The 23,262-nt window shown below is 39.6% G+C and overlaps 4 protein-coding genes across 4 annotated transcripts; all 4 read left to right on the forward strand.

Moving 5' to 3' along the window:
- Window positions 1-8,132: 8,132 nt before the first annotated feature.
- Window positions 8,133-12,059, forward strand: LOC101313997 (kinesin-like calmodulin-binding protein-like). Its single transcript, XM_004301955.1, has 10 exons — window positions 8,133-8,642; window positions 8,748-8,831; window positions 8,933-9,094; window positions 9,199-9,305; window positions 9,395-9,579; window positions 9,688-9,852; window positions 9,945-10,163; window positions 10,411-10,448; window positions 10,650-10,777; window positions 10,854-12,059. Exons 1-10 carry the CDS (start codon window positions 8,456-8,458, stop codon window positions 11,475-11,477), a joined length of 1,899 nt encoding a protein of 632 aa, XP_004302003.1. The 5' UTR covers window positions 8,133-8,455; the 3' UTR covers window positions 11,478-12,059.
- Window positions 12,060-12,824: 765 nt separating this feature from the next.
- Window positions 12,825-14,687, forward strand: LOC101314288. Its single transcript, XM_004301956.1, has 2 exons — window positions 12,825-13,180; window positions 13,727-14,687. The coding sequence occupies exons 1-2, from the start codon at window positions 12,831-12,833 to the stop codon at window positions 14,379-14,381; spliced, it is 1,005 nt and encodes a 334-aa protein (XP_004302004.1). The 5' UTR covers window positions 12,825-12,830; the 3' UTR covers window positions 14,382-14,687.
- A 470-nt stretch (window positions 14,688-15,157) lies between these two features.
- On the forward strand, window positions 15,158-17,977 carry LOC101314577. Its single transcript, XM_004301957.1, has 5 exons — window positions 15,158-15,419; window positions 15,964-16,112; window positions 16,701-16,862; window positions 17,476-17,591; window positions 17,729-17,977. The coding sequence occupies exons 1-5, from the start codon at window positions 15,182-15,184 to the stop codon at window positions 17,748-17,750; spliced, it is 687 nt and encodes a 228-aa protein (XP_004302005.1). The 5' UTR covers window positions 15,158-15,181; the 3' UTR covers window positions 17,751-17,977.
- Window positions 17,978-18,610: 633 nt separating this feature from the next.
- Window positions 18,611-20,002, forward strand: LOC101299887 (UDP-glycosyltransferase 79B6-like). The gene has a single exon (XM_004304668.1). It carries the CDS (start codon window positions 18,611-18,613, stop codon window positions 20,000-20,002), a length of 1,392 nt encoding a protein of 463 aa, XP_004304716.1.
- Window positions 20,003-23,262: the final 3,260 nt, after the last annotated feature.

Consider the following 23,262-nt stretch of genomic DNA (forward strand, 5'->3'; position numbering starts at 1 on the left):
GAAATGTGTGCAAGCAAGCGTCCCCGTCGTGAGCCATAGTTGGATGAGTAGGCAAGCGGTTCAGAAAATACAACTTTTACTTCGGAGCTATGATTTTTTGTTTTGTTTTTTAATATTGATCTTTATTGTGTTCTTCTGTTTGAGTTTAGTTTTTCGTTATTGAATTATGAACAATTTCAATTTTAAGAATTATGGTTTGAACTTTCTTCTTGGTTTTTTTGCATATGTTGGTATGGTTCTTGCTATCTTAATGAAATGTGTGTTATTATTCAGCGAGTTTTTTGCTATCTTAGTGAAATGAGTGGAACTGATCAAACTCCTCCATCGAAGATGACCGGTTGGGATATCAAGTTTTTGTTTTTTCTAAAAGTTCAGGGCCGAACATCCGCAAACATGACCTTATGTTCAGGCGCCGACAGACCAGTAATGACAAACCGGTTCAGCCACTGTTCTCGGTCCCCGAAAATGTTTTGACCATTGTTCCTAGGTCAGTGGCAGCCGGGGCATCTCAGACTATCGTTGCTGGGTCATCCCAGACTGCCGCTGCTGGGTCATCTAATGAGAGAGAGGCAGTGGAGGAACTAAAATCCAAGTTCAGGCCATCAAGGGAGCTTCTTGTGAACTCACTTATGTCAATGGAGGAGAACGTAACTGAATCTCTGGAGGGAAACCTCACAGCTGAGTTTTTCACTCATGCTTACATATCTCAAGTTCTGGATTCGACCAACAGCTTTTGGGATTATGTGAAGAGGTTTTCAATGATCTGCAGCCAAGTAGGTAACATTTCTATTTGTTGAATGAAATTAGAATTAGGTGTTAAAGAAATATGCTTGTAGAATTAGAATTAAGTCAAGAAATATTTGATGAATAGAAATTATAACTAAAGAAGAAAAAGCTAAAATTGTTGTTGAATATATATTTTCAAAGAATTGTTGTCATGTATTATGTGACTACTTTATTTGTTCTCAGATTCGAGTGTAATGAAATGCTAGTAACTTTATTATATCTTGCTATGTTTTTCTTTAACATACATTGTTTTTCGATGAGATTTTCTTCCACATACATTAATATGCAGTTGTGTAGATTGAACTGTCAAAATTAGAGGAAAAAACGCTAGAGATTAAGCTTTATACGAAAGCATCTAAGAACAAATTTATTTACCATTTCTTGAAAAAGAAAAAAAAAACAAAGCTTCACAATCTTTTTTTCTATTCTTTTTCTATCGTTGTGAAGCAAACATTCATTTTTTTGTACTGTTGTAAAGATCTTTCTCTTTCCAGTTTTTGGTGCCCTCACTGTATTGAGAAATTATCACTTATCTATGCACTTTTGTACAGTAATAGCATTTGTAGTTTTGTTTTGTTATAGGAGTTAATTGTTTTTTGAACCAACACATATAACTGAAGCTTTACACAAAGTTAAGATAGACACATCGTAAGATCTTTAACCATGTTTCTATTTTGCTGTGGTTTGTGTTTTTTATTGAACTTATTGTGTTGTTTGTAGTGTGCGTGCAAGCAAGCGTCCTCGTCTTGAGCCATAGTTGGATGAGCTACAGGCAAGCGGTTCAGAAAATGCAACTTTTACTTCGGAGCTATGGTTTTTTTGTTTTGTTTTTTAATATTGATCTTTATTGTGTTTTTCTGTTTGGGTTTAGTTGTTTATTATTGAATTATGAACAATTTCAATTTTAAGAATTCTAGGTTGAACTTTCTTCTTGGTTTTTTTGCATATGTTGGTATGATTCTTGCTATCTTAGTGAAATGTGTGTTATTCTGTTTGATGTACAGTTCTGTGTTATGCTCTTTTAGTCGTTTAGGACAATAATAGAGCACCAAACATATATAGGTCAATTTTGATGTAAAATAAGCTAGGGATATGGAACGTAAGACTCCAATAGTTTTGAAATCTGAAAAACCGTTGAACCCAAACTTGTCTTATATCTTCCTTCTCTCAATTGCTCTATCTCCACGCGTTGAAAACCATTGTCTCCGGCTACCATCTCACTACATTGCCTATACCAAACAACGCAGCACCCAAAACTGACAAAGACATATCCAACATCGTTGACATGCACGAGGCCATTGCCTTGGCCTCTCATCCCTTTCTGACCATCACTTCCCCACATCTCCGCCGTGGCTTGACACTAGATAAGGTAGAGCATAATCTCCAAGCTTCATCGTCACTGAGGCCGGAAGAGGGTTGTACAAGCCTCGCTGGAAATGTCACTGATATTGATTCATCTCCGGTCATCACCTTGAAGAAGTGTTTAGGACGCACGAATCACCTTAACCCCTTAATTCCCACTTCGCATGCACATGCGTCGCCGCATGCGTGTGGGACTTTACATCTCTGCCGTTCATGGCTGCAGACCTCCAGATTACCTTCTTGATTTAGAGTTTTTGATTGATACAAAATATGAAAGTTGTAACACTTGTCCATTTCGATTAAGATGGGGATTGCGGGATTTGCCATTTTGTAGTCGTAGAGAATTGCCAAGGTGAGGAATATGTACAAATGCATTTTTGAATCAAAGGATTGGTTGAAGATTGATTTTATTCACTTTATGGCTACGGGGATTAAAATTTGGTTATAATTACATTCATGTACTGTTTTGATTTATTTGAAGACTCTTGTTTTTCTACGACTCTCACATATCTTCTATATTATTAAAAGAAAATGATTATTGGCCTTAATAAGACCTAAGATGTATGATCTTAATCTTAGGCTATGTCACCTAAACACATCACCAATTAAAAAGATTATGTCATGTCGTTCTTAAACAAACATACAATCTTATCCTTCCAAATACACCATACTTTTCTAGCTCAGATTGATTGCTCTTTGATTTTTATCCTTCACTTTAATTTCTTTTTTCTCAAGAATTATTAAAGCTTTATTTATTTTATTTCTTAAAAATTGCAATGTCACAAAATTTCCAAAATACAAATTTCCCATTTATATAAATAGATGATAGGATTGTCAAATCATCAACTCCAGCCTTGATCAGTGAAAAATTAGCACGAGTTGATTAAAACAATTAGCATATTCATTCTCCTACTGAGTCTTTCATGCATGCCATAATCATTATATTATCCTAGTCTACACACAAAACAAATTAGAGAGAGGAGAGAGTGCTCCTAGAAGAAGACAAATCAACCCAGCTCAGAGAGGTGAGAGTGGATGGGTTCATGTCTATGAGAGCCTCCCTTCTACTCCCAAATATCCAAATCTTAAACCTACTTCAATCATCCTTTCATATTGATCTGAGTCCACTACTGCTATAGCTTCAGAACAGTCATATTCCACTTGAATATTTATGTGTTCCAAAGATTTTAGAAGGAGTAAACCCTCTTTGATGGCCCTGAGCTCAACTTGCTTTGGTGAGACCACATACACAATTGGTTTTGCAAAAGCTGCAATTAAGTTACCTTGAACATCTCTTACCACACCACCAATGCCTTTAGTTTTTTGTGCAATATAGCTACCATCCACATTCAGTTTGACAAAACCATGTTTTGGTGGCTTCCAGTTCTTTTGCTTCATTGATGTCTATGTGCTTGAGAGTTTCCGAATAGCTTGGAACTCCTATAGCCAGAAATGAGAGCTTAAAACAATTTGAGCCTGATCGAGTTTGAGATTTCTCATTCCAGAGCACATCATTTCTGTTTCTCCGAATAGCAGCTAGAATCATAAGAAGTTTTTCAAAAGTATTTTGAGGCAATTTGAGAGCAATCTCAAGCATCCACCATTTGAAGTCTGTGTGTTGGTGTGAAAAGTCTCCGAAATTGAAAGAAGTTGCTGAAAGAGCTTCTTTAGTATACAGGCATAAGCAAATGGTGTGCATTATGGTTTCAAACCTGTGAGGACACACTATACAGCTCAAATCCCCGGTGAAGTCTTTTCTTTGCAGCCTATCTCTTGTAGGCAATATACCGCCACAAGCTCTCCAAATAGAATTTGGACTTTATGTGGTACACATGTCTTCCAAATTCTTTTCCATAGTTCTTTACAAGGATCTCCATCAGCTAAACCTTCTTGGAGAAAGAGAAACTGAGTTTTTATTTTTCCTTCTATTTGTGCCACAGTAAACCTTTTCCATCTTGAACAACTATTTGATTTCCAAACCCTATCCATCCTTCAAGGTTGTGATTATATTGTAGATTACTACAATCCCTCCTCGTTTAGAGACATATTTCCAGCTATGTTTCATATATAAAAAAATGATAGAAATACCAACCTCTCGCAATTTTGTTGAATATGCAAAGGACTATAGTCAGTCATATCACAATATAATAATTAGGAGTTGATATCACAATAATAATTAGAGTGGATTTCAATATACACCATATCTCATGCATATGTGATGTTTGTGTATCATAATATTTTTATGCAGTGATAATCCTCGTTCTACAAAAAGAGCTAATGTGGAACACAAAGGAGTGGGTGAGAATGAAGTAAATCATATAGTACATATTTCGTAAGTAAATCGATATATTGTCTATATACACCAAGTTAAGAATCATTTACCCGCACATAAGGTGGGTTGTAGATAGTTCATCAAAATGTAGTTCATTTAATATTATTCTTAGGAAATAACTTGGGTGACCAGCTATAATCACTTATGGGTGACAAACACCAATGAGAGATGAACAAGTGTCAACAATAATCATAAACAAACATGTCAAATACCCAAAACTCTCTTGTTATGTCCTTAAATTACTACAAAAAATTGCAACCAAGCCTCTTAAAATGGACATGTGTCCCATGTTCATTGGTTGTGGTGACCAACCCTTGTCACCAAAGTTTGGTTCTTATTCTTATTCCTGTGGTGTCTGCAACTATGCATACATCAAAATGTAGTTCACTTAGCATTATTCTTACTTGTTGTTGTCTGCAACTAAGCATACATATCAAATATTAATAATGTCATTTAATATTTACTTTGCAGAGATATGGTTATAGTTAATATCCGCGTACAACACATCGGAAACCATATAGCAACTATTGAAGCATTCCCCGGAATGAGTGTAGGTTAGGTGTAAGATTTTGTGCTATTATTCTGATAAGTTAAATAACAATAGCGTAAGAAGTCTCATGTTCAACAATCAGTACTTGGAAGATCCGAATAAAAAAATATCAAATATTAGACATTTTTTCTCCCTTTTTGCCAACCCTGGGTGACATGTTCTCCTCTCTGCCTCTCGCAAGAGAGTTTTCTCGGCGCCGCTTAGTCTCGATTGATGGTGACTTTGCACCTTCGATTGCATGGGGAGCCTTTTCTCCTCTCTCTTGTTCAACTTGTGGTGGTGACGGCGGTTTAGCTCGAAGACATCTCTTAAACCAAGGCTATGGCCTTATTCCTCTTTCTGTGAGTGTTACTGGTGGGTTAACAAACCCAGATCTGATGTTGGGTCGCCATGGCTTGGATCGATGGCGTGGGTTTTGACACACGACGGTGGACAAGCTGATGTTGACAACCATGGATTAGATATTCTCCTTCTTTGCGATGTTGGAGGGAGGGGTGGTGGTGTAGTGGTGGCTGTGGACGTGGCTAGTATGGATGCCGGCTTATGGTCTCCATTTCAAGGGGAGGGTACGTCGGCGGCGCGGCTTGGTCATGGTGGCAGCGGTGAAGATGAGGAGAAGGCGACTACTTTGGTCTCCTTCTTGGCTCCTCTAGGGTTTGGGCTGGTTTGGGTCTGGGTTGGATCAACTAGGATTTCTCTCTGTTGGGTCTTGGCTTTTGAGATTGGATGCGGGCTTTGTTCAGTTGAAGTTGTTGCAGTGGAGATGGCTAGCTTGGGAGGTAGCAGAAGGGGTGAGTTCCACTTCTGCTATAGTACCCGCTTGATTTTGATCAGGAGATCAACATATCAACATGAAGATAAGAATTCTGATGTTACAGTTTATTACGCTTGAAAAGTTTTAATCTTCTTGTTTTTGGTTTTATCTTCGTAGAAGATGAATGTACTTGGAGTAAGCTTTTAGTACGTTTGTGTGAGGAGCGTACTAAAATAGTTGTTCTGCATGATGACTTTTTCTGACGACCCTTTGAGCAAATCATTATTGTACTGTTCGTTGAGCTTCATTAATGGATGACATCTTTTTCAAAAAAAAAATAATAATAAATCACTATTTATAACCAATATCTATACCCTCTTCTAGATATGATACACGAGATTGACAAGAACAACACATCTCTTGTTGATCATATTGAGCGGATTTGAGAGGCAAAGCATTGTCCCAAACATTTGCTATCTTTGTTGGTAACAAATCCTGGCAATTTTATGGGTCGAGCCGTTGAGGAGTTTAAAGCTTGGATTAAATTCAGTTTGCCCCCTCATATTTTAGGTCAATAATCAGTTTGGTCCCATATTTTTTTTTTAATAACGTTGGTCCTTGAAGTTCTATTTCACATCAGTTTAGTCCAATTTTTGAATTGCTCTCCTTACCATGACGTCATGCGTTGAGTTGTCCGCGACACAAGGGCCCAGTTTCTGACTTAGATAGTGATTTTATCTTTTTAAACAAATATCTCTCTCCCCCCTCTTTCCTTTCTCCTTATCTCAGCTTTTCACCACCAACCCATTTCTCAAATGGAGGCCTCCACCGCACTCTCCCGCATCGGCCTCGTCGGCCTTGCCGTCATGGGCCAGAACCTCGCCCTCAACATCGCAGAGAAAGGCTTCCCCATCTCCGTCTACAACCGCACCTCCTCCAAGGTCGACGAGACCGTCCACCGCGCCGCCACCAAGGGCGACCTCCCTCTCTCCGGCCAGTACACCCCCAAAAACTTCGTCCTCTCTCTCCAGCGCCCCTGATCCGTCATCATCCTCGTCAAGGCCGGCGCTCACGTCGACTAGACCATCGCCGCCTTGTCTGCTTACATGGAGCTCGACGACACCATCATCGACGACGACAACGAGTGGTACGAGAACATCGAGCGCCGCATCCACGAGGCTTCTGCCAGGGTCCTCCTCTAACTCGGCATGGGCGTCTCCGGCGGCGAGGAAGGTGCTCGCCACGGCCCTAGCCTCATGCCCGGGGGGTCCCACCAGGCCTACTCCAATGTCTAGGACATTCTCCGACCTTGACGGGAGCACCAGCCTTGACGAGGATGATGACGGATCGGGGGCGCTGGAGAGAGAGGACGAAGTCTTTGCGGGTGTACTAGCCGGAGAGAGGGAGGTCGCCCTCGGTGGTGGCGCGGTGGACGGTCTCGTCGACCTTGGAGGAGGTGCGGTTGTAGACAGAGATGGGGAAGCCTTTCTCAGCGATGTTGAGGGCGAGGTTCTGGCCCATGATGGTGAGGCCGATGCGGGAGAGTGCGGTGGAAGCCTCCATTTGAGAAATGGGTTGGTGGTGAAGAGCTGAGAGAAGGAGAAAGGATACAGGGGGGAGAGAGATATTTGTTTAAAAAGATAAAATAACTATTTTGTCTTTTTAAGTTAAAAACTAGGCCCTTGTGTCGCGGACAACTCAGCGCATGACTTTATGGTAAGGAGGGCAATTCAAAAATTGGACTAAACTGATGTGAAATAGAACTTCAATAACCAACGTTATTAAAAAAAAAAATATGGAACCAAACTAATTATTGACCTAAAACACGAAAAACAAACTGAATTTAATCCTTAAAGCTTTAAAGTTTGAAGAAGCAACTACATTTTATTCCCTTTATATCCCTCTCGAGTCTTGCCCCTCTGCTCCACACGCTCCTCTGTCTCATACAGAAACTACTACTTTAGTACTTGACACCAGAGAGAGTTCTAGATCTTGACCACCCAAAACAGAATCTTCAACACCTTCATGTTTTTTTTATTCACCATAGTAATTCTCACCTCCTAAATCAGCAGAGAGTTTAATCGTTGCAAGTAACTCAAACCCACTTGGAGTTTTTATATTTGCGTAGGATCCTTTCTAATTCTGTGCCCAGTTTCTGACTTGTTGCAGTTTGAACCTGTTGGGTTTTTCAGTTTCTGATATGCTGTGAGAGGGTTTTTAGGATCATCAAGCTTTTTGGGTAACTTTTAAATGTGAGAGAGGTTGAGATTTTTTTAGCATCATTTCCTACTTTGCTTACCTAGCTTTCTTGATTTCTTGTGCACTGAAAGTTGCATGCTTTAATTGCTTCTTCTTCATTATTAGCTCATCATTATTAACTTATCTGGGTCTTGTATTTAAGACTGTAACTGTTTTCCGGTACAAAGAGAAAAACAGTAACATTTTCCACAATTAAACAAAGCTGCTGTTGTACTGTCTTTGCCTTAAAAGTACTAATTTTGGGTTACAGAAAATTACTGGGTCCTGCTGAATAATAGGTACATAAATATCCGGGTCTTCTCTGCTTTTTGGTTCTGTTTCTTGAATAGTAAATCTCCCTCCCTCTCTCTCTCTCTCTCTCTCTCTGTCTTCACACATCTCTCATATTCTTGTTTGCATCTTTCTCTGAGAAATGTTCATTTCTACTGAAAATGAACAGATCTCAGTTCATTTCAACAATGGGTGCTTAGGATCACCTCCCATGGAATCAAACCCGGATTCCATTGATGGGTTGCCGGCTGTTTCTTATTCCAATGATGTCAATGTCGTCCCGGAGCATGAAAAGAATCAGCTTCAGCAGACAGTGTGCAATCTTGAAGGTAAAGCTTTAAAATTTACATATGTTAAAGAATGTGAACAAATGGCATGGTAGTTTGACATTTTTGATAAGATGGAAGTATTGACTTTTTGGATTGGTTGTTTAGGAGAAATTGCACAGTTGAAGCTGAAGCAGAAACTATGGGATGAGAAGAGGAGAGAAGCTTTGAATAAGATCATAGACATCAAAGGTAAAGAGGGTGACATACCACATTTGCCTAAATTGTTGATTTTGATGTGGAAGTGGTTTGGTATTTTTGTATATAATGTAGTTAGTGAAATGGATGTTCAGGCAGTATTCGAGTCTTTTGTCGAGTTAGACCATTCCTAGTGATCAACAAGAGAAGAATCCGCGAACCCATTTCAGCTGGATCAGAGACGATTGTGGTAAAGTCTTCTGGAGCAAGAAAAGAATTTGAGTTTGACAAGGTTTTTCCCCAAGAAACAAGCCAAGGTTAGTGTCAAATGAGAGGATGTGTGTTATGCACGTTTGATTGTTAATTGATTGTTTCAGTTGTTGTAAGAGTCAATCTATTATTGATTCAATGTTTTCTGCAGAAGATGTATTTGCTGAGGTGGAACCAATTATCAGATCTGCACTTGATGGTCACAATGTGTGTGTTTTTGCTCATGGTCAAACTGGCACTGGCAAGACATTTACCATGGTTAGTAAGAAACTCAATGCTGCATCTATGTTATTGATTTCTAACATGGAAGAAAATTCTGTGAATGATGAACTAAAATGCATGTACAGGATGGCACAAATGAGGAGCCAGGAATCATTCCTAGAGCTCTCAGAGAGATCTTTAGTCAAGCCTCATTGGATAGCTCATCTTCTTTATCGTTTTCGATGAGCATGTTGGAAGTTTACATGGGCAATCTTAGGGATCTTCTATCCCCAAAAGCAGCCACTAGGCCACATGAAGCTGTAACAAGATGGTAATTACTTCTTTGTTTAGTGCCTTGCATAATTACCATCTTGTTTACTTTGGCTTTAGGCCTTTACTACTTAATTTGCTTACCATGGGTTGGCCTACTCTACTTCAGCAATCTCAGTATTCAAACAGACACCAAGGGGTTCATAGAAATCGAGGGTCTTACAGAAGTGCCGGTTCTTGATTTTGCTAAAGCTAGATGGTGGTATAATCGGGGGAAGCGAGTTAGATCTACTGCTTGGACTAATGTGAATGAGGCATCTAGCAGGTCTCACTGGTGGGTTACAGGTCTAGTTAGATTTCTCACAATGTTACATTTGATTAGTTTTGGTTGATAATTACTTTATCTTTTTAGCTTCATATATCTAGCTTAACGAGGATAACCATATTCCGACATGGAGATGCTTTGAAAGCCAAAAGGGAAGTGAGCAAACTGTGGTTGGTTGATCTTGGTGGAAGCGAAAGATTGCTTAAAACAGGAGCAACTGGACTAACACTTGATGAGGGAAGGGCCATAAATCTTTCTCTCTCAGCTTTGGGGGATGTTATTGCTGCTCTAAGAAGGAAACGAGGCCATGTGCCTTACAGGTAAGTTAGTTGGCATGAATATGACTCCTTGTCAGCTTTAAATGCCTTCCCTTTTACTTTTTCTTTGGTGAGTGATCTGTGAACTTGTATGTGTTGTTGGTTCTAACTTCCACTGGACTCTATCAGTTAGAATCTGATTCAGTTAGTTAGATTGTTAGAATATGTTTCGATTAGTTAGAATCTGATTCAGTATAAATCTGATAGACCCTTTTTTATTTTTATTTTTTATAATATTTCTTTATTGCAGGAATAGCAAACTCACACAGATCCTTAAAGATTCCTTAGGTAAATTATCACATTCTTTGAACTTTCATGGAGCTGAATTTCTTAAGGCATCAGATTATCTGAAGTTATGCATATGCGAATGACTATTAAATTTGTTATCTTGTTGACACAGAGTGATCTAATAGTAACATGATTATCTACACTTTCTTCATAATTTGAAACTGCTTAACATTTAATTGGTACTCCAAATATTTTAATCAGGTCATGGTTCGAAAGTTTTGATGCTTGTTCATGTCAGCCCATGTGAACAAGATGTTGCTGAGACAATCTGTTCTTTGAGCTTTGCGAAGAGGGCAAGGGCTATAGAGAATAACAGGGAAATATCAGAGGTACTTGTCTATACTTTCTTGATTATTGTTGGTTTTCCCAGTTGTGAATTGTGCCAAGTGTTTGCTATTACTGTAGGACCTGAAGAAGCAAAAGGAGAAAAGGACCAAGGAGCTTGAAAATGATATGAGAAAAGCCAAAGAAGAATGTCAGAAAGTTAAAAATCAAATACAGAAGGCTGAGTTACTGTTACATGTAAATATTAAGCACTTCTCAACCAGTTATGGACCTTCTGAAGTTGAGGAGGTCCCCATTAGTCCCAAAGAAGTTGTGAAGGAAGTCATAGAAACACCTAGAAAGCGTGAGAAAGCAAGTAGAGGAACTGCTGCTAATTCTTTGCCTCGGTTCATGACTTCCACTGCAGCCAGTCGACATAGACAAACTGCTGCAGAAAGACAAATTGTTGGCAAAGCAAGAAGCTTGAGATCATATGTCACCAAAAGCTCAATTCAATTCTCGGCTTCACAATCAATGAGTTACTCCTCGGATGCTCGTTTCAGAACCATCTTGCAAAACTCAAACAGAAAGTCCAGATACTCACTGGAAACAGATACTGTCCCTGCAGAGAGTCCCAGGTGCCATGTCTCAGAGCTGTCCAAGACAGCAGCCTCACTGCCGCGAAACAAGATGGTCACTTCATCGGATCCAAACTTGAAAGTTATGCTTAATCGTCATAGAAGAAGGATGTCTGATCTAATCTAACTATCCAAGTACGACTATCTAAGTGTCAGAAAGAGCTGGATTGTTTGCTAATGGTTGCGGTATAGTATGAATAATACTGGTGTGCAAGATTCTATAGGGAGTGTTGTGTGATAATGACTCAGGGTGGTCTGATTAGGGAGGTTGTTGCGTGCTGGGGTGTGTTAAATATTTGCATACACGACCCCTTTATACGTTGTTCGGTTAGGCTTGCTGATCAATGTAGTTCATTGTTGACAGAAGTTTGTAAACCATATTGGGCACTTTGTTGCTTTCGGACATGTGGAGAAAGATAGATTGTTTCTTTGCTTGAAGCCTTGCGACACACTTCATCATCTTTGGCTCATTTGATTCAGTTCTAATCTTCTCCTTGATTTCAAACCTTTACATTTCTGGTGAAATGAGTCACACTCAGAGTGATCGACACTTGAGTGTTTAGGCAAGTGATGTGGACTAGAGAACATGATCTTGACTCTTGAGCTATATATTCCCCTAGATTTTGTATTGGTCTTTTGTCAGATGGATCTGATTTTACTTTGTTAACAACAACTTTCCTTTACCATCAAGTAACACAACATACAAGTCTCTTTCTCAAGAAATGTGATTCTACTTGAAGAAGTTAAAGTTTGAAGATCAAATATTTCACTCAACTATGTACGTGTGTGTCTATTGTGATGTTATCGGGGCCTAAATCAAATAAATTTAACAATTAAAATTGTATCGAATCACATTTCATAATAAAGTTAAATCGTTACGTTTGGTTTACTTATGTGGTCAGAAGTTCATAACCGACCACCAAATTAATCATCTTGGTTTCAGCTTACTATAAGGACTATTAATTAACCCCGATAGTGCCTATTATGTAAATCCCACCACCCAAATATGACATTGTCAATGTCCCTAAATTCTGACCGGACGACTGAACTTAAAGAAACAACCGAACCGAATCACCTAAACCGTGTGGTTTTAAACCGGTATCGGTTTTTTCGGTACCAAAAAGTCCACCGTTTGCCTCACAATATATTTGACTTTGCTCACAAAAACACAAAATTAGAGTAATATCATTACCATCCAGATCATCACAATTCACAGCCAGAGCCTCCCTGGTCTCGTGCGACAAGCACGTTCCCCAGAAACAACAATTCTCGAAGAGAGACGACAACACCATCAGCACAAGTCTCCCACCATTAATATCACCGCCAGAATATATAAAATATAAAACAATAGAAAATAAATGCCCAGTGAAACGACGTCGTCAAACTCCTTTCTTCACTAAAATCCCAGCAAATCAAAAACATAACAAATTTCCAGTCATGGACTGAGACAGACAGAGAAGCCACACCACACAAACCTCACATGGCTCTCTCACCGTCCAAGGGCATAGTTGTAACTATCCCCGTGCTGGTCCTCACGGCCTCGCTCGCCGCCGTGTTCTTCTTCCTCCTCCTGTCGTCGTTCTCGTCCTGCACCTGCGGCGGTGGCCGCGTCGCCGTCGCCGGAGTTCCGAGTGCTCCGGTGAGCGGCGGAGGAGATGCGGCGACGGAGAGGGAGCGGGAGAGCGGCGGCGAGACGATACGGTCGTCGGAGGAGGATGTGGAGTGGGTGAAGGATCAGATCCGAGTGAATGGGCTGCATATGCAGGATAACGTGTTGCGTAAGGGAATTAACCCTAGGACTAGGGCTCAGCAGCTCCAGGATCTCTTGCAGTATGTACTTCTCTCTCTGTATTCGATTTGCATTTGTGTTTGTATCTGTGAAAATTTGGTTGTGAAATTGTGAAATTTAAGGGTGAAAGATTTGAAATTTGAAATGTGGATTGTGAAAATGAGAAGTGTTGTTGAGGAGTTACTGTTTGGAGGTCTGATCCTCTATGATCTTTGATTCGAAGTTGTGAGCTTTTTTTATTTCGAAGTTATGAGTGGCAGGTCTTTTGATTTCTGTACTGTTTCGATTCAATTCTGTTGCTTTTGCTTTCGGATTGTTGTTTATGTTACTGTACTTTACTCTTGCGTTATTTCGGTTAGTGTGGAAGTGTGGCGAGTATCATAATGTGGAGTTTGGAATGTAGAGTAGAGTAGAGCATATATGTTGTGATGTATGCTATAGACTGTGATTTAAAATTTGCTTGACTTAATTGGTAGTTTCTTGTAGTTATGCGTGATGAATTGGTGAATCGAGAAATGAGCATTCAGTTGTCTGTGAATGTGGAAGTTTTACCACAAAGATTTGATCGAGATTTTGTGATGTTTCAGGTACAAGGGTATATCTCACTATGAAGGACCAGAGTCTGGTAATCACACTGCCCTCCCATGCCCTGGTGAGCTCCTTACTGAGGAGCATCACAGTAACTATGGTGAGCCTTGGGCAGGTGGGCGAGATGTTTTTGAGTTCCTTGCTCAATCAAGTCATCTGAAGCCTGATTCAAAGGTACTTGAGATTGGCTGTGGTACTCTCCGAGTTGGTTTGCATTTCATCCGCTATCTTCGTCCTGGACACTTCCACTGTCTCGAAAGAGACGAGCTCTCATTAATGGCTGCCTTTAGATATGAGCTTCCTTCTCAAGGTCTTCTGCATAAGCGCCCTTTAATTGTGAAAGGTGACAACATGGACTTCTCTAGATTTGGTTCACATGTTGTGTATGACTTGATCTATGCTAGTGCTGTGTTTCTTCATATGCCTGGTGATCTTGTGTGGACTGGGTTGGAGAGATTGACAACTAAATTGAAACCTTTTGATGGGCGTATCTTTGTGTCTCATAATATCAAGTTCTGCTCACGATTGGGAAGAGAAGAGTGTACAAAACGGCTTACGAGGCTGGGCCTGGAGTATGTCGGAAAACATACACACGACAGCTTGCTGTTTAATCATTATGAGATCTGGTTCGAGTTTAAGCGGACAAGGGCTTAGAGTTTGCATTCATTTATTCATTTGTGTTTCGGGTCCTAACTAATGTGCATGATGTGAAGCAGTGGGTGGCTGCAGTGCTGTTGTAGTATTGGTTTGACATCTCTGGCCACCTTTCTTTAAAGATCAAGCCGTAACTTCCTATTTATGAGTGTAGGTTTTAGAGTGCGGATCGGTGTAGTCTACTTGTATGAATCATCAGTTTGTGCAGGAGGGTGTAGCCTGCTTTGTATTTTTGAATAGGAAATGAAGTACATGTACGATTCTGATAACACTTGCAATGAGTTATATAAGCAATTCATTCTTTCCAAACACACTGCATAGATTGTAACATTCGGAGACCGAACTTCGAGCTCGTCTCAACTTTGCAGCAGCTTGATTATCTGATTTCTAAGTGAGTTTTGGTTTTAAGCAGGAAATCATTCTCGTAATTGATGGCATGTGACAGTGTATTGATCCCTGCATTTGGTGTTTTAGTTTAGGGTGATTTAGTGCATGAAAACAAGAGTGCCTCCTGGACAGAACAAAGATCTGATCCTAACATGCAACTCGATCTTCTTTCTTCATCTTTAATGTGATGTGAATTGGCCGAATCATAAGAAACGCCTAGACCAAAATTGCAATTGATCCACATAGCTAAAAGAATGCAATGATCCAAACACAGTGGTCAACAACTTTAACTACGAGTATAACTATGGCACAAAAGTGAAACGACGGCGTATGTGGGTTCCAGTTTCTACTAAAACCCTGAAATACTAAAACCCTATTCTTCCTGAGAGCTAGAGTTAGACAAAACTCCAACAATGCATTCTTCAAGAATCCTAAGCACAACACTTTACAGGAGAACCTCCAACTTCCTCTCCTCACTATCTGGCTATTCTCACAGTGACAGTCACCACACTCCATCACTGCACCGCTCGATCTTCTCCACGTCGCAGCTGGACAACTCATGGGTGAACAAGATCAAGGGCGTCTTCACCGGCAACAAGACCTCCTCAGATGAACCCAAGCTCAGCAGCTCCGACTCATTCACTTTGCTCAGTACGAACCCCTCTGAATTAGCTACTCTGCTTTGATTTTGTTTTCTGGGTTCTGCTGATTAGCTGCTTATGTGCTCAAAGTCTCAAGCTTTTGATAAACCCAGATGAGATTTTAGAATAAAGATTGGAACTTTGGCTGCTACCTCATTCAAATTTTGCATTTTTTGTATGATGTGATTGGATTTTATAAACCCATTTGATATTCTATAGAAATGTTGAAATTTTGGCTGCTATTTCATTCACCTTATGCTTTTCTGTATATAACTGCAGTGATTGCATTGGCTTTTGATAAACCCATTTGATATTTTAAAGGAAAGATTGAAACTTTGGCTGCTATCTCATTCACATTTGCATATCTATGTTGTAACAATAGGTGTACTTGGCCTTTTTAGCTTATTGATGAAGGTGATTCTATCTGAAGTTATGGACCATTTAGTTGTAGCATTTGGTTGAACTTGTTTGTTTGTACAGTTGAGATTTGGTTTGGAGTTGATGGATCCCCTTTAAGTAGTAGTGACTGTTTGGTTATTGGATTTTGATACTAGGATTTGCGGATGAGATGAAGACTGCTAGGAGAGTCGGTGCATTCAAGCAATACATTGTTGGCAGAAGCAGTGAAGTGACTTTTGCGGATGCATTTGAGAAGCAGGAGTCGATAATACGGTATCTTGGAGGATTCGATTCTACTGGAGAGGTTGGTTTTCCCATTTTTTTTAATGAGTTGATGGTTTCTTTATCAGGTTTTTATGCTAGAGAAATTACTGATCTGGCAGTATCTGTCTAATATGTGCTACTACTTTACATTCAAGTCTCAAATGTTAGTTAAATACTGGATCAAGTCGTAGACGCACTCCAATTAGTTAAGTTCTTCTCTATGTATGGATAAAAAAGTGCCATTTGACACCAAATCTTTGTTTCCTACTAAATTCTTTGGTCAATTTGGCATCATGATATTCTCCAGAAAAACTATTGAATCCTAGATCATTTTCATGCTAATAGTTTGGACAATGACATTGCACAGCACAACAGAATGTTTCTATTTGTCTTATCAACACAACCCTCCATATCTTTGTCATCTCTCACTCTAATTGACCATTTCAAAGCTGAGGTCCCTTTCTCCTTTAAAATGCCACGATATTGTCAGTCCAGACTCCAGAAGGTTCATGATTCAAAGATATACCCTAAAGTATTTGTTTATTGACACGCCACAGTATTAGGTCATGTCTTTTGAAAATGTCTTGTTAAGTTTCTTGATTATGGCTTTAGGTCTTCTGTTTTGTAGAATCTCCAAGTTTCTCAAAAACAAGAAGCAGCAAAGCATTGTAAATGCACAATATCTGATGTTGAGAATGCACTTGCAAAGTTCACCTGGGCCAGAGAAGCACACTTCAAGATGGAAAAGTTGAAAGCAGAAGGGAAACCAATTCCAACAAACATCGCCGAGGTATACATTTTGCTTTCCTTCATACATCCTATTTAAAATCACCACATAGGGATAAATCTTACTGATTCTAAATTGGTGAGTTACGAGTAGTCAACTTCAGAATGTCTTGTAGCTTCTCCAAGTCAATGTGCCTTTGCTAGAAGTGAGACTTTATGATACAGTAGGACCTATTTGCGGTTAATATTTAGTTGAGGTCTGGGTTGTATCTCTCCCTCTGGTACCTGTTAGTTGCTTGTTCTGGCAGCTGAGTTTAAATGTGTACGTGATTGCTTTTAAGATGAACAAAGTTACAGGAATTTGCTTCCTTTCAATGAACTAGATTTGTATTGCCTGCTTCTGCGTTTGATTAACTATGGAATATTGGATAGGGCAATTTCTGGCATATTGTTTATGGACCTGGATTCACTGGAGTACACTTCTTCCAGTAAACAAGATTCATATTACAGTTTAGCATTTTATGCCTTGCACTTTAGTAACCTCAGAATAGAACTGCATGACTCTTTTCAACTGGTAACCCCATTGGTTATGTAGGAACTTCAAGTTTGATATTCCGGATTTCCATGAATCAAATATGTGTGAAGTTCATTATTAACTGAAAGTTTCTGTTACGTAGGTGCAAAAGTTGATGGGTTCAACCCCATTTGACGTTGCTCAGTCTAATTTGGCTAAGAGTGGGCAAATTAGTAGGAATGCGCTTTGTCCGTGTGGTTCCAAGAAGAGATACAAGCGGTACTTTCGCTTGCATGCTTAATTAATACTTGGCAGTTCATTATGAGAGATCATCATAGCATAAAACCTTTCAAATTTCACAATTCTTGGGTTTATAATTGATAAGCTTATTGGTTTATGTGGTATTTGTTATGAAGGTGCTGTGGAAAGGATAAGTGATCCCAGAAGAGGAGATGAGGAAAATCTTACTGCAGTCCAGAGACTCCTCAAGCTCAAAGTAAGCATTTTCAGTTTTTGGAGCCTTTGATTTGTTTCCTTTTAATTTTCCATTTTAGCAAGTTAGCTGCCCTTTTGATGATCCTACTCTACTTGCTGAGACCAAATGTATCAATATTGTTTTACACAATAAATTTCTGTGAAATTGAGGTTGCAGAAGTTTTGATTATAAAATGCATCAAGGGTGCAATTTTTACTATTCCTGTAGTCATTATTGAATATACGAGGTAATGATTATTTGACACATTAGAACGTGTCGTGTCGTGGGAAGCCGAAACATATCAAACAAACAGTCAAAAATCTTGTCAACACTTTGTTATTGAAGTTGGTTGAAAGTGGCATAACTAAAAAATCTCAACGATTTTCCCTGTTTTCCAATTTTTCTATGTAACTGTTTTGGCGTGCTTAGCTTAGATTAAGACATCCAGACTTGTGTTGCCGAAGAACTTGTTTTGGGAGTAGTTGCAGCATGGGGCATTCATTATACACGACTATGATCATCGGACGTGTAACAACATGAATCAACAGAAGCGTCTATGGCAACTACCACCACCCCAATAAAAGTTAATCACAAGATAGTTGTTTTTTGTCTTATTTCTGCGCCTTGTTGTTTTCCTTTAGAAAGGTCTACCAGATTGAACGTCTAGAAAACAAACAACACAGCCAAGACAACTGAAACCACAAAAATCTACTTCTACATCAACCCACAACCCCATTTTCTTTACCTTCAAACTTTCATCTCCATCAAGCTCGGTCTCGAAAACTCGAATCGATTCAGTACACAAAACCAAGCTATAGTAAGTATGAGTAGTCCTGACAGGAAAACCTTGCATATTGCCATGTATCCATGGTTTGCTATGGGGCACTTGTCCCCATTTCTCCACATCTCTAACAAACTAGCCGAGAGAGGCCATAGAATCTCATTCTTCCTACCTCAAAAAACACAAGCCAAGTTGCAGTATTACAACCTCCACCCTGATCTCATCACTTTCTACCCCCTCACCATCCCTCACGTCGAGGGCCTCCCTCAGGGCGCCGAGACCACTGCCGACGTCCCATTCCCTCTTCACACTCTTGTCGTCACCGCCATGGACCTCACTCGCCCCCAAATTGAGAAGTTTCTCCGAGAACTCAAACCGGATTTGGTCTTCTACGATTTCTCTCATTGGTTGCCCCAACTGCTACGTGAGCTAGACGGTAACATCAAGTCAGTTCTCTACTGCATTATTAGCCCCGTGACAATAGGTTACCTTCTAAGTCCAGAGAGGAAGCTAACCGAAAAACCGTTGGTGGCTACTGATCTTCTAGAGGCTCCTACTTCCTTTCCTTCTTCAATCATCAAGCTAAGGACACATGAAGCCCGAGGACTAACTTATGTGACAAACCAAGAGTACGGGCGCGGTGTGACATTTCTTGAACGACAACTGACCTCTTTGGGGGAATGTGACGCCATTGGTTTCAAGACATGTAGAGAATTCGAAGGGAAGTTTTGTGATTACATAGAAGAGCAGATGAAGAAGCCGGTGATTCTTGCGGGGCCGGTGGTGCCGGCCCCTCCTAGCTCGGCGTTGGAGGAGAGATGGGCGGAGTGGCTCGGAGGGTTTGAACCAGGAAGTGTGATTTATTGTGCTTTCGGAAGCGAATGCGTGCTGAAGAAGAAACAGTTGCAAGAACTGGTGTTGGGATTCGAGCTCACCGGTCTGCCCTTCTTTGCTGCGCTGAAAACGCCGGTGGGATTGGAGTCCATAGAAGCTGCATTGCCTGAAGGCTTTGAAGAGAGGGTGAAAGGGAGAGGTGTTGTTCACAGTGGGTGGGTGCAACAGCCGTTGATACTGAACCACCCATCTGTGGGATACTTTGTGACTCACTGTGGTTCGGGGTCTCTAGCCGAGGCGATGATGAACCATTGCAGGTTGGTGCTTCTGCCGCACGTCGGAGACCAAATCATCAATGCAAGAATGATGGGAGGTGACCTGAGAGTAGGAGTTGAAGTCGAAAAGGGAGACGAAGATGGCTTGTTTAGCAAGGAAGGTGTATGCAAAGCTGTGGAGGCTGTGATGGATGATGAGAGTGAGGTAGGGAAAGAAGTGAAGGCTAACCATGCTAAGTGGAGGGAGTTCTTTTCCAACAAAGGGCTTGAGAAAACGTACATTGATTGTTTTGAGCAGAGGCTACATCAACTGTTAGAATGTTAAATGGCTAAAAAACCTAACCAATTAAGCTGTGTATTTGCTTCACCATAAATAGTTTCTTCTATATATGTTCTTCGACTTGCTCTAGATTTCTACTATTTTCCTTCTCCTTTATGCTTGTTTGTAACACAAAATTGGTTAAGTTTTCCTTAAGCCATGGACTCCAAGCAATTCGTCACGGACTTCTTCTTGGTCTATCAAAATTGCATTCGATGCTACAAGATGAGAGACTAGAAAGGCAACGCTATATATATGCCAACCAATTTCTCTTGCAATTGATCCACATAGCTAAAAGAAATTAAGAATGCAGCGAGTTCCAAATAAAGTGGTGAACGCCAACTATGAGAGCACGAAAGTGAAAACGACGTCGTTTGTGGGTTCCAGTTTCTGATACTCTCTCTACAGTCTACACACCCAAAACCCTGAAATCCTAAAATCCTATTGTGAGAGCAGGAGTTGACAAAATCCCAACAATGCATTCTTCAAGCACAACACTTCACATCCGGCTATTGTCACAGTGACAGTCACCACACTCCATCACTGCCCCGCTCGATCTTCTCCACGTCGCAGCTAGACAACTCATGGATGAACAAGATCAAGGGCGTCTTCACCGGCAACAAGACCTCCTCAGATGAAGCCAAGCTCAGCAGCTCCGACTCATTCACTTTGCTCAGTACGTTCCTCTCTGAATTTAGCTACTCAACTCTGCTTTGATTTTGCTTTCTGGGTTCTGCTGATTAGCTGCTTATGTGCTCAAAGTCTCAAGCTTTTGATAAACCTTGACGGATATATCATTCAAATTTTGATATTTTATATAAAGATTGAAACTTTTCTGCCATTTCATTCAAATTATGCTTTTTTGTATATAACACAGTGATTGTATTCACTTTTGATAAACCCATTTGATATTTAATAGGAAAGATTGAAACTTTGGCTGCTAGCTGTGTATCTGTTGTATATCAATAGGTGTACTTGGCCTTTTTAGCTTATTGATGAGGTTGATTCCATCTGAATCTACTTATTAAGTTATTATAGATCATTTAGTTCTAGCATTTGGTTGGGAGTTGATGGATCCCCTTTAAGTAGTAGTGACTCTTTGTTTATTGGATTTTGATACTAGGATTTGCCGATGAGATGAAGACTGCTAGGAGAGTTGGGGAATTCAAGCAATGCATTGTTGGGAGAAGCAGTGAAGCGACTTTTGCAGATGCATTCGAGAAGCAGGAGTCGATAATACGGTATCTTGGAGGATTTGATTCTACTGGAGAGGTTGGTTTTCCCTTTTTTTTTTTTTTTTATTCGAGGATTTGCTTCCTTTCAATGAACCCAATTTGTGTTGCATGCCGGTGTGTTTGGTTAACTATGAAATGTTGGATGGAGCAATTTCTGGCATATTGTTTATGGACCTGGATTCATTTGAGTACACTTCTTCCTGTAAACAAGATTCATATTACAGTTTAGCATTGCATGAAACCTTGCACTTTAGTAACCTATGACCTATCAGAATGGAACTGCATGACTGACTTTCGGTCTTTAGGATGCATATAGATCAAATGATAACCCCGTTATTTATGTAGTAACTTCAAGTTTATTATATATTCTGGATTTCCATGAATCAAATATTTGGGAAGTTCCTTATTAACTGGAAGTCTCTGTTACGTAGGTGCAAAAATTGATGGGTTCAACTTAGTCTCATTTGGCTAAGAGTGGGCAAACTAAAATGCGGCTTGTCCGGCCGTGTGGTTCCAAGAAGAGATATAAGAGATACTTTAGCATTGCATGCTTTATTAATATTTGATTCTGAGAGATCATTATAGCATAAAACCTTTCAAACTTCATAATTATTGATAAGTTTATTGGTTTATGTGTGATTTGTTATGAATGTGCTGTGGAAAGGATAAGTGATCCCAGAATAGGAGACGAGGAAAATCTTACTGCAGTCCAGATACTCAGGTTTATAAGCTCAAAGTAAGAATTTTCAGGTTTCATAGCCTTTGATTTGATTCTTTATTTTAAGCAATTTAGCTGGCCTTTTGATGGTCCTACTCTTCTTACTGAGACTAACGGCGGAGCCAGAAAAATATATCAATGGAGGCACAAAAAAATTTTGCGGCTGAATTTTACTAACATATACACACAACTATAAACATTACCTGTGGCAAACTTGTGTGTACAAAAATTAAAGTTTGCAAACCCAGAATTTTTCTACATAGTCTACACAGCTCCCAACCTAAACTTAAAGTTCACATACTAACAGCATGTTTGTTACACAGGACTGCCTAAGGCCGGACTAATTTCTAAAACAGTCCTAGACTATCTAAGCTCGGCTTAAGCTGTGATAATTTTTGACCCATGTTTGGTACAGCTTAGGACTAAAGAGCAGAATAATCACAATAGTCCAATCCCATGTTTGTTGCAACACTGGACTAAATTAATTTTAAATACCACAATATTTTTTCTATTTTAGCAAACTAATATCCAATAATAAGAGATTTTAAAACTTCAATAAATTTTTATAGAGTAAAATTATAAGGACTGAAGTAAATTTTCATCCAAATTTCAAGCACTAACCATCAACATGAAGTCTAACATATGCATATCCACAAGTTCATAGATTACTGATTAGTAAGCCACCACAATCAAAGTATGAGTAAATAGTCTACACATCCACAAGTCCACAGGCTAACAAAGTACAATAATATGAATGCTAATCTGGCAATTACAAAATGAGTTCATCCAGCAAATGGTGGCTTGTCCAACATGTATCAAGGCAACCACTCCCCCAAAAAGCACCTCCCATTTTCAGAATTTTCATCACCTATAAGATAATATTCAAACATACAAGGATCACAATCACAAAGTCTATAGATAAGAGTCATAAGACTAACAACTGTATTCCACATATGCTACCAGGAAGATACGCAAACAATATGCATATACTCTATAAAATCTGAAACCTGTATGTATATGCTAGTGGTCCATTCTTGATGACTTTGAATATCAAAATCCTTTATTCTGCAGAGCTTCTTGAATGGCCATTAAGAACATGCAGTGCAAATATCTGTAACATTATAGACTAAACTGTAAGAGCAAAAGGAAAACAAACAGACTATTCTATAGAGCTTCTTGAGTGACCACTAAAATCCTTTATCCACAAAACAAAATAGCTGTTTTAACTGTAAGAGCAGAAGCAATAACAAACAGACTAAACTGCAAAATCAACTTGAACTGAATAATGTCATGGTCGTTTATTGAAATTTGTC

Source organism: Fragaria vesca, linkage group LG6, assembly GCF_000184155.1.
Source record: "Fragaria vesca subsp. vesca linkage group LG6, FraVesHawaii_1.0, whole genome shotgun sequence".
Taxonomy (NCBI): domain Eukaryota; kingdom Viridiplantae; phylum Streptophyta; class Magnoliopsida; order Rosales; family Rosaceae; genus Fragaria; species Fragaria vesca.

What these genes read in the sequence shown, in the direction of transcription:
- LOC101314577 (XM_004301957.1), top strand. Translation starts at nt 15,182, where the DNA reads ATGCATTCTTCAAGAATCCTAAGCACAACACTTTACAGGAGAACCTCC. An exon ending in CGACTCATTCACTTTGCTCA is followed by an intron (nt 15,420 to 15,963) that starts GTACGAACCCCT and finishes TTTTGATACTAG; the next exon opens with GATTTGCGGATGAGATGAAG. An exon ending in TTCCAACAAACATCGCCGAG is followed by an intron (nt 16,863 to 17,475) that starts GTATACATTTTG and finishes TCTGTTACGTAG; the next exon opens with GTGCAAAAGTTGATGGGTTC.
- LOC101314288 (XM_004301956.1), top strand. Translation starts at nt 12,831, where the DNA reads ATGGCTCTCTCACCGTCCAAGGGCATAGTTGTAACTATCCCCGTGCTG. An exon ending in CAGCTCCAGGATCTCTTGCA is followed by an intron (nt 13,181 to 13,726) that starts GTATGTACTTCT and finishes GTGATGTTTCAG; the next exon opens with GTACAAGGGTATATCTCACT.
- LOC101299887 (XM_004304668.1), top strand. Translation starts at nt 18,611, where the DNA reads ATGAGTAGTCCTGACAGGAAAACCTTGCATATTGCCATGTATCCATGG.
- LOC101313997 (XM_004301955.1), top strand. Translation starts at nt 8,456, where the DNA reads ATGTTCATTTCTACTGAAAATGAACAGATCTCAGTTCATTTCAACAAT. An exon ending in GCATCTAGCAGGTCTCACTG is followed by an intron (nt 9,853 to 9,944) that starts GTGGGTTACAGG and finishes TCATATATCTAG; the next exon opens with CTTAACGAGGATAACCATAT. An exon ending in GATCCTTAAAGATTCCTTAG is followed by an intron (nt 10,449 to 10,649) that starts GTAAATTATCAC and finishes TATTTTAATCAG; the next exon opens with GTCATGGTTCGAAAGTTTTG.